The sequence below is a fragment of the Mustela erminea genome, chromosome 2 (genome assembly GCF_009829155.1).
Source record: "Mustela erminea isolate mMusErm1 chromosome 2, mMusErm1.Pri, whole genome shotgun sequence".
Taxonomy (NCBI): Eukaryota; Metazoa; Chordata; class Mammalia; order Carnivora; family Mustelidae; genus Mustela; species Mustela erminea.
The window spans coordinates 165,112,678-165,125,656 of record NC_045615.1 but is presented as its reverse complement, the minus strand read 5'-3'; the positions used below and the strand labels follow the sequence as shown (position 1 = coordinate 165,125,656).

The 12,979-nt window shown below is 37.7% G+C and overlaps 1 protein-coding gene across 19 annotated transcripts in view; it reads left to right on the top strand.

Annotated features, from left to right (window-relative positions):
• Positions 1-12,979, top strand: part of SEC31A (SEC31 homolog A, COPII coat complex component) — an 81,968-nt gene that overhangs the window by 11,503 nt on the left and 57,486 nt on the right. For all 19 annotated transcript variants that reach the window (XM_032334741.1, XM_032334757.1, XM_032334753.1 and 16 more), the window contains 6 exons: positions 873-996; positions 2,314-2,512; positions 3,744-3,839; positions 5,152-5,292; positions 7,284-7,426; positions 10,747-10,846. In XM_032334741.1, coding sequence (XP_032190632.1) covers positions 873-996; positions 2,314-2,512; positions 3,744-3,839; positions 5,152-5,292; positions 7,284-7,426; positions 10,747-10,846 — 803 coding nt within the window. The remainder of the gene's footprint in view (positions 1-872; positions 997-2,313; positions 2,513-3,743; positions 3,840-5,151; positions 5,293-7,283; positions 7,427-10,746; positions 10,847-12,979) is intronic.

Genomic DNA, 12,979 nt, shown 5'->3' with positions numbered 1-12,979 from the left:
CTCTCTCTGCCTGCTTCTCTGCCTGCTTGTGATATCTGTCTGTCAAATAAATAAATAAAATCTTTAAAAAAAAAAAACTTACTTCAAGCCCCTCTCTTCTAGAAAGCTTCTCCTTTCCTAAGGAAGTAACTCCATCGTCCCTTTCAGCTGAGTTTAATGACCTTCCTCTGTGTTATCAGCACCTTGTTCATCATAGCCTTAGTCACGATACTGGCGCCTGGGGGCTCGGTCGGTTACGTGCCTGCCTTTGGCTCAGGTCATGATCTCAGGGTCCTGGGATTGAGCCCCGCATGGGGTTCCCTGCTCAGCGGGGAGTCTGCTTCTCTCTCGCTCTCTTTCTCTCTGCCCCTCCGCCCCACTTACACTCTCTCTCTCAAATAAATAAATAAAATCCTTCAAAAAATCATACTATATTTACAGAGTCTTCCTCACTTCATAAAAGTTACGCTTCATCTTCATTCCTCAATATTAAGCACATGAGATAACATGTAAAAAAAAAAGTTAATACCAATTTGGATGAGGAACAATTTTGGCGCTAGCATTTTTATATGAAAATAGTTACATCGTTTATGACTATAAGCAGAGTAAATCAAGAGACTGTTTTTACAGAGAGTTTTTAAGATATCTGTAGGTTTAAGGAGTTACCTGCACCATCCATTCTTACAAACATCGTCTCCAAGCCTTGTGTCAGAATTCATCGCTACAGGAATTTCAGCGATGTTCAATGGCATGCACCCTGAGATGTTAGTCACTAAGACCGCACTCATGAGTGAGATCATTGGAAAACGTGCATTTACTTTGTTTTGTTTTGTATGGTTTTCTCTGAGTCTTTTATTTTTGCACTGTAGTTACCATAAATGTATTTTCCGTAGGAACATCTGCTCAGCAGTTGGATGCAACGTTCAGTACCAGTGCTTCCCTCGAGATATTTGAATTCGACCTTTCTGACCCGTCTTTGGATATGAAGTCTTGTGCCACCTTCTCTTCTTCTCACAGGTATGAGACTGATGAATTTTAATTTCACATTATTTATCATTGGGGTTATTATGTTGTGGTTGATGCCTCGTTTGTCTATAAATACGTTGTTATTGGAAACTACAAGAAGACCATCAGTGACATGAGATATTTCATGAAGAAGTATATGTGTGAGTTTCTGTGGAAGTAAAGGAAGGGTGTGTGTGCTGTTGACTCGTTTACTGACAGCTGACGTGTAGGATAGGAAGGAGAGGCTCGATTTTCTCGTTTTTTCCTCATGATACAGTAGGCATGCTGTCTCTTACCTCCTTTTCTCAACTGTTTACCAAAAAAAGGATAGGCATGGCTTAAAAAGGGGGTAGTTGGATGAATATGAGGGTGTTAAAAGTGATTATCTCTGAATGGTAGGTTATTTTTTTCGTTGTACTTTCTGTATTTAGAAATACATATCACAGAGATTTTTGTTGACATGATTTCTGATACAGTAGGTATCTGGGTCATCTTCCCAAGTGCTTAACACCTTATCATAATGCAGGAAAAGGACACTTTCATTTGAGTAGTAAAATATGCTTTATTGTCCCAGTAGTTTGGCCGATTTTGGTGAAGAGATTGTACTCTGGCACATGGCGTCTCATGGGACTTCATATTTTTCAGAGCTCTCCCACTATGATGGGAATTCCAAATACCTTTTGGCTATCAGTTTTCCCACTCACCACCGCTTGTGTCATTGTATACCTCCATGCCACCTTCATCTTTAATCTCCTAGCCAAACCATAATCTTTATTCTCCATCAGTGGGGATACTTGTCATAATAGATATCATTTTGATGTCGCTTTTCCACCGTTGGAATACATTACTTTTCTTAGAAAATTTTATATACCTCCTTTGGCACTTCTACTACTTTACAGACTACTTGTCAGTGAGTACTTCTGTAGTCAAATAATATCAAAGGAAATGATTGATTAGAGCTCTGTTTTACAGATGAACCAAAAGCAGCTTAGGAAGATTCAGTATCTTGCCTAGGGTCTCACAGTTTCTAAGTGGTAAAACCGTTCTTAATCCTATACCTTTTGACACACAAATCAAGTATACTTTCTGACGCTATGTTACCTCTACCAGAAACTTTTTACTCTCCAGGATTATAAAATCAAAATGCACATATGAATATAAATAAAAACTAAAATGCCATTTCACCAAGTCGTGCATGGTTACCAGGAATAGAGGAACAGCAGTGTTTTTAGAATATTTATGAAAACACATAGAATGAAATACATAATTTTGAATGCTTTCTCTTATCCTTTTGACTTACATCAGTTATTTACTCCTTTTCTCTTAAAGGTACCATAAGTTGATTTGGGGCCCTCATCAGATGGATTCCAAAGGGAATGTCTCTGGAGTTCTGATTGCAGGTGGTGAAAATGGAAATATTATTCTTTACGATCCTTCTAAAATTATAGCTGGAGACAAGGAAGTTGTGATTGCCCAAAATGACAAGCATACCGGCCCAGTAAGAGCCTTGGATGTGAATATTTTCCAGGTTAGACTTCTGATGTTTATTCATAACTCTTGAGATATGCACTGCTTATTTGAAATAGGCAAACGAATCTGCTGTGCCTCAGTCTTGGAACTGAAAGCTAAAAATGTGTGCCCGTGCAGGCTGATGAGCGAGTGTATTTTCTTGAATAATGGAGGGTTCAGAGTTGGGATCAAGGTAAATGATGATAACTCCATGGAGGGGATCAGGCAGCGCAGAATCAGTCAGTCTACTTTTGCCATCCTAAGCATAACTTAATGTTAATTATATAAATGTATAGGTTTGCAAATACCTTGAGTTAGTAGAACATTAGAGCTTAACAACCGAAACGTGAATATTATCTTAAGAAAGTTTAAAATAGTTATTTTTCTTATATTATAAATAAATACTTAGGGTATAGAAATACAACCTGAGCTTCATTTCTGTAGTTTATGGTGCCGGCTCTTCAGATGAGATAGTTAGTTGCTTTGTGTATGAGTTTAAACAGCAGCTGCTTGCTGGGTGGTGTCTTAGGTTATAGGCGGTTTCAACCGTAGAATTCCTCTGTTTTCATAGTCATGTGTCAGTTGATGAAAGAACTTATGAGAGTGAGTAACAAAAGACGAAAGCCAGTAGATGAAACCCATTGTCTTCCTGTACTTCATGTCACAGGGTTACAGTCTTTTTGACCCTAAAGGTATGCAACAGAGATAACCTAGAAGTACTGCCACCTAGACCAAAATGGAGTGTAAATGCGCCAGAAAGACCTGAGGATTTAAGACAGGAGATTTTACTAGCCCTGTGTAGGTCTGGCGGCAGAAGCTGGCTTTGAGGTGTCTGGAGATAGATACCATTATTTTAGGATTCAGTTATTTGTCTGAAAAAGTAATTGATTTTGCCTGTTTTTTGTCTCTCTCTCACACTCAGATCCCCTTCCTGCACAAACGATAATCCCCACATGGTTGCGTGATTGTTTAAGAATTCATCCATATAATTATTTTTTTAATCTCTTATATTTTAATATCAGTAGACATACTGCCTTCTTGGTGAAATAGAATCTTATAATATGCTTCTTTGAAAAACCATTGTAGTTTCAGATTATTATCCATAGCATTTAGGAAATCATGAGGTTTGGTTCTTTAATTAAGTAGAAAAGTTGTATACCCTAAAACTGATAGAGCGTTTTATCTCTAAAGTTATTCAGAGTTCTCTTAATTATACTTAAATGTTGTTTCATTATTATTTCTTATTGCAGACTAATCTGGTAGCCTCTGGTGCTAATGAATCTGAAATCTACATTTGGGATCTCAACAACTTTGCAACGCCAATGACACCAGGAGCCAAAACACAGGTATTGCATTGATTCTGATGTAATCAAAAGAACCAGCTGATTCTTTAACACTTTATTTATTTCATTTTTTTCACACAAAATATATTTGTTTAAAATCAGTGTTTAGATGTTACTGATTTTCCTTCAGGATAGCAAGGTGTTAGTAAACGTGTTCTTTGAAGTATCAGTGAGTCCTTCAACAGCAAATATTTATTCAGTGCTTACTACCCGACACTGCTTTGATGTATTCGACATGCAGTCATGAATAAAAGAGACAAGTCTTAGATTACTTTTTAAATACAGGAATTTATATAGTATAGTATTTTATGTTGTATAGTATTTTGATGATATCTAATCTTGGAATAAAAATCATAGACTAGAAAGGAAACTTATTTTTTAAGAAAAAAACAGCTCAGCCCCTTTCCTATGCATTTCTGTAAGGTAAGAAAGAACAGTCTTCTGCTTGCCTCTGTGAAGTTTATGGTCTATAGACTACTCAGATTGAGGAGCCGTTAAAATGGATCCCAGCATTCTGGCTATCTTGGAGGTGATATAATGCTAGCATGTGATCTACCATTTATTTTTATTTATTTATTTTTAAAGATTTTATTTATTTATTTATTTGAGAGAGAGAAAGAGAAGGGAACACATGGGGGTGATAGGCAGAGGGCAAGGGAGAGACAGAATCCCCAGCAGACTCAGGACCGGAGCTAAAATCGAGAGTCAGACACCTAACCCACTGAGCTACCCAGGGACCCCGAGGCTGTAACTTTTGCTCTGCGTAGTTGTCCATCATACTGATCAATGTCTACTTTGTAGTTCATTATCTACCTTGTGGGAGTTGCAAATTAAGAAAAAGTGCTTGGGGCGCCTGTGTGGCTCAGTGGGTTAAGCCGCTGCCTTCGGCTCAGGTCATGGTCTCAGGGTCCTGGGATCGAGTCCCGCATCGGGCTCTCTGCTCAGCAGGGAGCCTGCTTCCCTCTCTCTCTCTCTGCCTGCCTCTCCATCTACTTGTGATTTCTCTCTGTCAAATAAATAAATAAAATCTTAAAAAAAAAAAAAAAAAAAAAAAAGAAAAAGTGCTTGATTTATAGCAGGAGCTTAATAAATGGATGCTGAATGAGACAGTATTAAATGAGGTAAAATACTTGAATTGGCGTGTATACTGAGCTTTAAATTGTATTATATTTATTGAGAACCTATGAATATAAAAAAATTTGTGGAATAAATGGTTCAGATTTTAATTAATTCATTTTTTAAAAAGAAGGATCAGATTTTGTACTTAATTGGATCATAAATGAAAAATGGTTTTCAGTAGTTTCTTCCTTTTTAGCCCCCAGAGGATATCAGCTGCGTTGCGTGGAACAGACAAGTTCAGCATATTTTAGCATCAGCCAGTCCCAGTGGCCGGGCCACTGTGTGGGATCTCAGAAAAAATGAACCTATCATCAAAGTCAGTGACCATAGTAACAGGGTAAGTGCGTGATTGACTTGTCATGTGCAGAGCCGTGCTGTGTTCCTGCCGTAGCTATTTCTATATTGTCAGTGTTGACAACATATCAAATTTTGTGAAGTCAGTTGCTATCTATTCATGGGCCGATCATGTTGGATCGAGGTTTTTTCCTTGGGGAAGATAATAAAATTTCTGATAAAACATGTTGGATACTGCTAATGATGAAGAGAGAGATAGTTAATTAAATTCCTTAATCCATGGTATACTGGTTGTTCTTACTTGACTAGCTATTTCAAAGCATTATAGCAACTTTTTATCTTTAGCTTTCTCTGGAATATATGAATTTTTCCAGCTAGTAATTATATGACTGTGAACTTGTGGTTTCCAGACTCCTGGCTTCACCTTTTCTGATTAGGCGCTACTTAAATGAGCTAATATCTCCCATTTGCCCAGTAGATGTAGCTGTACAACACATTAAATTTTTGACCTTACAGATTCCTTAATACTATGTCCTAATGTGCTATTAAATAATTTAGACATAATTAAATGGCTTTATCTTGTTCGTTTGTTTTTCATTACATTGTTTAGTTTGACATTTTAAAAACAAGTTTGCCTAAATCAGAGAATACATACATAACTTAACAATAACCAAGGTGAGGGGAGCAATAACCACAGAAAACTATTGAGAAAAATATTTCTTTAGGGTACTGTTTTTCAATGAATTAGGAATTTTATTATTATTATTTTTTAATATTTTATTTATTTGAGAGAGAGAGAGAGATCACAAGCAGGCAGAGAGAGAGGGGAGGAAGCAGGCTCCCTGCTGAGCAGAGAGCCCGGCGTGGGGCTCGATCCCAGGACCCTGGGATCATGACCGGAGCCGAAGGCAGAGGCTTTAACCACTGAGCCACCCAGGCGCTCCTGAAATAGGAATTTTAAAACAAATTTTAATTGAATAAATTATACAATAAGCATTTCCATTATCTTTTGGAATGTTCAGTAGGATATGAATGTCCAGGTAATTCTTAGTAATACTGTTAATTTATTCCATGTAAAAATTGAAATGGTAGCTGTTGCTTTAGATATTCTGTCTTGATTTTTTTGACAAAATAGAGGAAAGGTATGAAACTTCTTTGTTATAATCTTTTTTAAAAAAAAAAATCTATTTATTTATTTATTTATTTGAGAGATACAGCACACTCCATGGGGGAGGGGCAGAGGAGGAGAGAAGCAGACACTCCACTGAGTGTGGAGCCCCGTGTGGGGGCAATCCCGGTACCCTGAGATCATGACCTGAGCTAAAACCAAGAGTCAGACTTCTGGCTGACTGAGCCACCCATGCACTGTTACTATAATCTTTTACCTGTTTTCATTTTTCCCAAAGTATTAAATTGTATTTAAATTTATATAAAACTTTCCCACCAGTTACAGTATTGACCAGTAAACTCATTTTTGGTATAGAATTATTCTGGTCCAGAATGGTGCTGTGTATCAAATAGCTGGATGAACTGAAAACATTAAAATTTTTTATTTGGGGGGCGCCTGGGTGGCTCAGTGGGTTAAAGCCTCTGCCTTCGCCTCAGGTCATGATCCCAGGGTCCTGGGATCGAGCCCCACATCAGGCTCTTTGCTCTCCGGGAAGCCTGCTTCCCTTGCTCTCTCTGCCTGCCTCTCTGCCTGCTTGTGATCTCTGTCAAATAAATAAATAAAATCTATAAAAATTTTTTTTTTTTTTTTAACTTTTAAGAGTCCTGTTTAAGGCTGTTGAATAAAATTTCATAGTTTTAAAAAGACAGCATAGCTTGAAGGTTGCAAATGCAGGCTCTGGAGGTAGCTGTCAGGATTCAAAATTTAATAGTTTTAGGTTTTGTTTTTTCTTGTTGTTTTTTAAAAAACTAAGCCTGAGCTGATGTTTTCTACTATTTGTTTCAACAAAGGCATGTTCCTCAAGCTCATTTTGACTCTTCATAAAGTAGTAGGATTGATACATTGTGAGCCTTAACTCTCTGCAGATGCATTGCTCTGGGTTGGCGTGGCATCCCGATGTTGCGACTCAGATGGTCCTTGCCTCTGAGGATGATAGATTGCCAGTGGTCCAGATGTGGGATCTTCGCTTTGCTTCCTCTCCACTCCGTGTCTTGGAAAGCCATGCCAGGTATCATGCTGTACTTCTAAGGAACTTGATTCTTGATTTTTAAAAATACATTTACTTATTATTTTTGAATTATCAGATAATTGTTTTAAAATTAAGGAATCTATTTTGTCTCTGTCTTGTAAAATTCAGTATAAATTATATGTATTTGAAGCAATAGTCGTCAGATTTTCTGTTCTCAAAAATGGTAGCCAATTCATATTATAGTAATAAAAAATGATAAAGGGTTTTCCACTCCTTTTTTCAGTTATAATGAATAGACTACAATTCCAGTATGCCACAACATTGTAGGACAACTCTCTTGACATCATCCAGTTTACTAGCATCATAATACTGATGTCTTCGTAACATTCAAGGACACGCAGCGGTTTAAAAGTTTGTTTTATTTCTAAGTGTCTATTTTCATTTAAAAGTATTTTTGAGAAATTTGGGTTATTCTGCTGTTAATTTAATTTTATTTATTTTCTATTTTTTATCATTTTTTAGAAGATTTATTTATTATTTATTTTTAAGAAAGAGTGAGAGCCTGAGAGCAAGAGTGGGAGGGGCAGAGGGAGAGAGAATCTCAAGGAGACAGCACAGAGCCCAACTTAGGGCTTGATCTCACAATCCTGAGATCACAACCTGAGCTGAAATCAAAAGTTGAACCCTTAACCAACTGTGCCATGTGGGTGCCCCTGCTTTTAATTGTAATAAATGTGCAGATTCTCTAAAAAGATATGAGTGGGGTGCCTGGTTGGCTCATTTGATAGAACGTGCAACTCTGGTCTCTGGGGTTATGAGTTTAAGCCCCTCGTTGGGTATAGAAATTACTTTTTTTAAAAAAATGGTTTAAAAAAATTAAAATTAAAAAAAAGGTAAAAGATTTGCAAATTTTCTCAGGTTTGGTAGCTTTAAATTTTTTTTTTAAAGATTTTATTTATTTGTCAGAGAGAGAGAGAGAACGCACAGGCAGACAGAGTGGCAGGCAGAGGCAGAGGGAGAAGCAGGCTCCCTGCCGAGCAAGGAGCCCGATGTGGGGACTCGATCCCAGGACACCGGGATCATGACCTGAGCCGAAGGCAGCCGCTTAACCAACTGAGCCACCCAGGTGTCCCGGTAGCATTAAATTTAATTGTAAATTAGCATGCTTCCTAACATTGATATACAGGTACCCAGGGAATTTATATGTATTTGTTTAACAGTTTTAAACAAGAAACAAATCCCTTTTAACGTTATAATATTTTCTGAGTACTTTTGGACTTTCTTGTTTAAGGATATATAGACTAAAGCTTTAAATTCTATTTTCCCACTGGGTAGTGGATTTGAACACTAAGAGGCCTTAAAGTTTGTGACCTCTCCTTAACTTTATGTAAAGGAGAAAAGAGTCCAGTAAAATGCAATTCTGTTTAGATATTACTGCTTCAGTCAGCGTTTTAGCAAAGAAGGGATGATTGGGATAAGTTGTAATATTTTTCCCATGTTAGATAAGGTTTTGTTCATTCATTCAACATGTACTTCTTGAACATGTGCTCTGAGCCAAGCACTATGCTACGATTCAGTGATATAACAGATAAAAATCGCTGCCCTCGGGAGGTTTGCGTAATAGTGGAAGGACACTGACATTTGTACAATATGTGAAGTGTACAAGCACTTTAAATATGAAGTCAGTTAATCCTCATAACAAGTCGATGGTACAGATGCCATTAGCCCATTTTACGAATTGGAAATTGAAGCTCAGTAAGGTAAACTTGGCCTAGATCACATAACCAGTCAAGTGCTGACTTCTGATCAAACATTCTGATCCTGGAATCTGTGCTCCTTGTTTTTTTTTTTTTTTTTAGATTTTACTTATTTATTTGACAGAGAGAGACACAGTGAGAGAGGGAACACAAGCAGGGAGAGTGGGAGAGGGAGACGCAGGCTCCCTGCTGAGCAGGGAGCCCAATGTGGGGCTTGATCCCAGGACCCTGGGATCCTGACCTGAGCCGAAGGCAGATGCTTAACACTTGAACCACCCAGGCGCCCCTAGAACCACCTGAACACCTGAACCACCTAGAGCGCCCCTAGTGTCTGTGCTCTTGACACTATATCTACTGCCAGTTTTAGGTGTGATCACAATTTAGCAAGACAGAAGACTACACTGAGCTGCAGGAGCAGATCAACTTCTCTGTTTTCTCCGTTTTCTCCTTCTAATAATACATGCAGGAGGTGGCTTAGATGAGATTTACGGTCCTTTCCTGCTCTATAATTCTGTGATGTTTTTTTCTTTAATACCTATAAGAACGTAATGGTCTTTTTTTTTTTTTTTTAAGAATTTATTTTATTTATTTGACAGAGATCACAAGTAGGCAGAGAGGCAGGCGGCGCCGGGGGGAGCAGGCTCTCTGCTGAGCAGAGAGCCGGACTCAGGGCTCAATCCCAGGACCCTGAGATCATGACCTGAGCCGAAGGCAGAGGCTTAACCCACTGAGCCACCCAGGTGCCCCCATAAATGTTCTTTAAAATGTGATATTAAATATGTATGAATTTCTTTGAAAGGCATTCTTGACACGCTTGAAATTCTTGACATGCGTGATTGGATTCTAAAGGGGGAGCAGTTAGAAAGTATATTGATGCAGTTGGAAATTTCGATATGGACTATATATTTTAAAATACTGCATATAAATAAGAAATATTTTCAGTATGTAATTGTATTGTGGTTATGCAGAAGGATGATTTTATCCTCAGAGGTAAGTGTGGGGGTGACATGTCATAATATCTCTAATTAACTCTCAAATGCTCAGTGTATGTATGGAGAGAGAGAGAAAGCCACATACAGTAAATGTGGCCAAACCAGTGAGTCAAAGTGAGGAGTATAAGGCCGCACATCGTACTGTCCTTATAATTTTCACAAAGGTTTTAATTTTTTAAAAAATAAAAGATTAGAGGGGCTCCTGGGTGGCTCAGTTGTTGAACATCTGTTCGGCTCAGGTCATGATCCCAGGCTGCCTGCTTTCTACCTTTCCCTCAACCTCTTGTACGCCCCTGCTTGTGTTCCCTCTCTCACTGTCTCTCTCTCTGTGTCAAATAAATAAACAAAATCTTCAAAAAAATAAAATATTAGAAACAAAATGCAGTTTTAATTTGGGTTCTTGTCCTTTACAGTGTTTTCCTGATTCTGAGAAGATACCGAATGTCTTCTTGGTGATCAAAGAGTGTACACATTCCTAAATTACTTTCCATAAAGATTATATGAAATTATACTTCTCTTAGCAACATGTGTCTCCAGAACCTAGACAGGAATCATTTGGAGACATGGTTTTCTGAAGATTAAAAATTTCTTCACCTTGTGTTTTTTATAGGGGGATTTTGGCAATTGCTTGGAGCATGGCAGATCCGGAATTGTTGCTGAGCTGCGGAAAAGATGCTAAGATTCTCTGCTCCAACCCTAACACAGGAGAGGTGTGAGGAGGAACCATTTCTCAGATTATAGCTACTATAATATATTTTTTTAAGATTTTATTTATTTATTTGACCGAGAGAGACAGTGAGAGAGGGAACACAAGCAGGGGGAGTGGGAATGGGATAAGCAGGCTTCCCGCTGAGCAGGGAACCCAGTGCGAGGCTCCATCCCAGGGCCCCGGGATCATGACTTGAGCCAAAGGCAGCTGCTCAATGACTGAGCCACCCGGGCACCCCACTATTATATATGTTTTTGGTAGCCGAATAAGAAATTTTTCATATGGATTCTTTAGTGCATTAATATAGTTAAGGACATGGAGATAGAGATACGTGCGAAATGTTAATCTAGGAGAGATTTTATCAGGAATATTATTTAACCCTCACCTGTTTCATCCAAGAAAGTCAGCCATTGAAATAGTATTTTTGAAATTAGTAATCATCCCCTACCGTCCATTTCTTTTTTTTTTTTTTTTTTAAGATTTTATTTATTTATTTGACAGAGATCACAAGTAGGCAGAGAGGCAGGCAGAGAGAGAGAGATGGGGCGGGGGGAAGCTGCTGAGCAGAGAGCTCGATGTGGGGCTGGATCCCAGGACCCTGAGATCATGACCTGAGCCGAAGGCAGTGGCTTCACCCCCTGAGCCACCCAGGCGCCCCCCTACCCCCCATTTCTAATAAGAGATGTTGACCCACACTCAGAAATACTTGGTTTGATTTATTTAATGTGTGATCTCTGGAAATCAGTGTTTTTAAAGCAGGAGTGTTCAAGGTTTGGGTCTTTTTCCTACCTTACCATCCCTGAAGAGCCTCTCTGATTTTTGGAAATCAGTTGTATGTTTTTAATTTCTCTTCTGAACTATACAGCAGGAATATACTTTATAATATTTGTCATATGTTCTATACATAGAAATTTAGATGTGGGAAATTTATTTCTTTTCAATATAAATGTTTTATAAATGTAACTTAATTGCTTTTAATCGCTTTAGATTAAATTAATGGGCAAAAAAATTTCTTTAAGTATTTTAAAAATTATTTTTCTCAGTTGAATGAATGGTTTCCGTCTTTTCAGTATTAGGCAATAGACCATAGATTTTTGTTTTTTAGGTTTTATTTTTTACTTCACTTTTTTAGAATTTTATGTATTTATTAGGGAGAGCTCACACACCAGTATGGGGGAGGGGCAGAAGGAAAGAGAGAAGCAGGCACCCCTCTTTGATAGGTTTTAATATATAGAAACAAGCACTTTTGTTATTTGATTTGTGGTTTTAAGTTTTCTAAAAGAAGGTAGAATCGTTCAAGTTAGGGAAGATAGGAGAAAAAAATTAAAGTACGTTTTCCCTCATATGTTTGTGGACCAAATAATAAAATCTTAAATTTTATAATGTGCCTTTCCAAATGAGTTCAAAATCATGGAAATTACTGTTCTAATATTATCTGTTCTATGATTTGATAAAATGAATTTTGCTTATGATTAGTTGCGTGTGCTTGGACATTAAAGCCATAAACTTTTAGTATATGCTGGAAATAAAAAGTTTATTAGATTTTTTTTTTACTCAACTGTAAATTAGGAATGAACAATGATTTAAAGAACCTGAATAATGAGTCTTATTGACCAATGTAAGCCTTAAAGGTGAGTAAGCTAGGTACCTTTTTACTTAATTCTGTTTTCTTATAAAACTGAACATTTCAAATATCCCACGAAGTCAAAGTTAGTTTGACTTCTTAAAACCATAAAACCGGGGCGCCTGGGTGGCTCAGTCGGTTAAGCATCTGCCTTCAATTGAGGTCATGATCCCAGGATCCTTGCTCAGCAGGGAGTCTGCTTCCCCCACTCCCTCTGCCCTTCCCCTTGCTCGTGCTTGTGCCCTTTTTCTCTCTCAAATAAATAAAATCATTAAAAACAGACATAAAACCTATCCTCCTGTGAGCATCAGTTACCATCACACTGAGTTAGCAATAATTACTGCATTGTAAAGGTTTTATATCAACCACTTGTTTACAGTTTTTCTATATTTTTCTCCTTCTAAAGTGTTTATGCTGAACCTGTTTCCATTCTGCAGTAAGATAAATGATGTATACATGGTTTTGCTTGACTAAAAACCAAATTTCTCAGTGAATTCTTCCTTCTTGAGG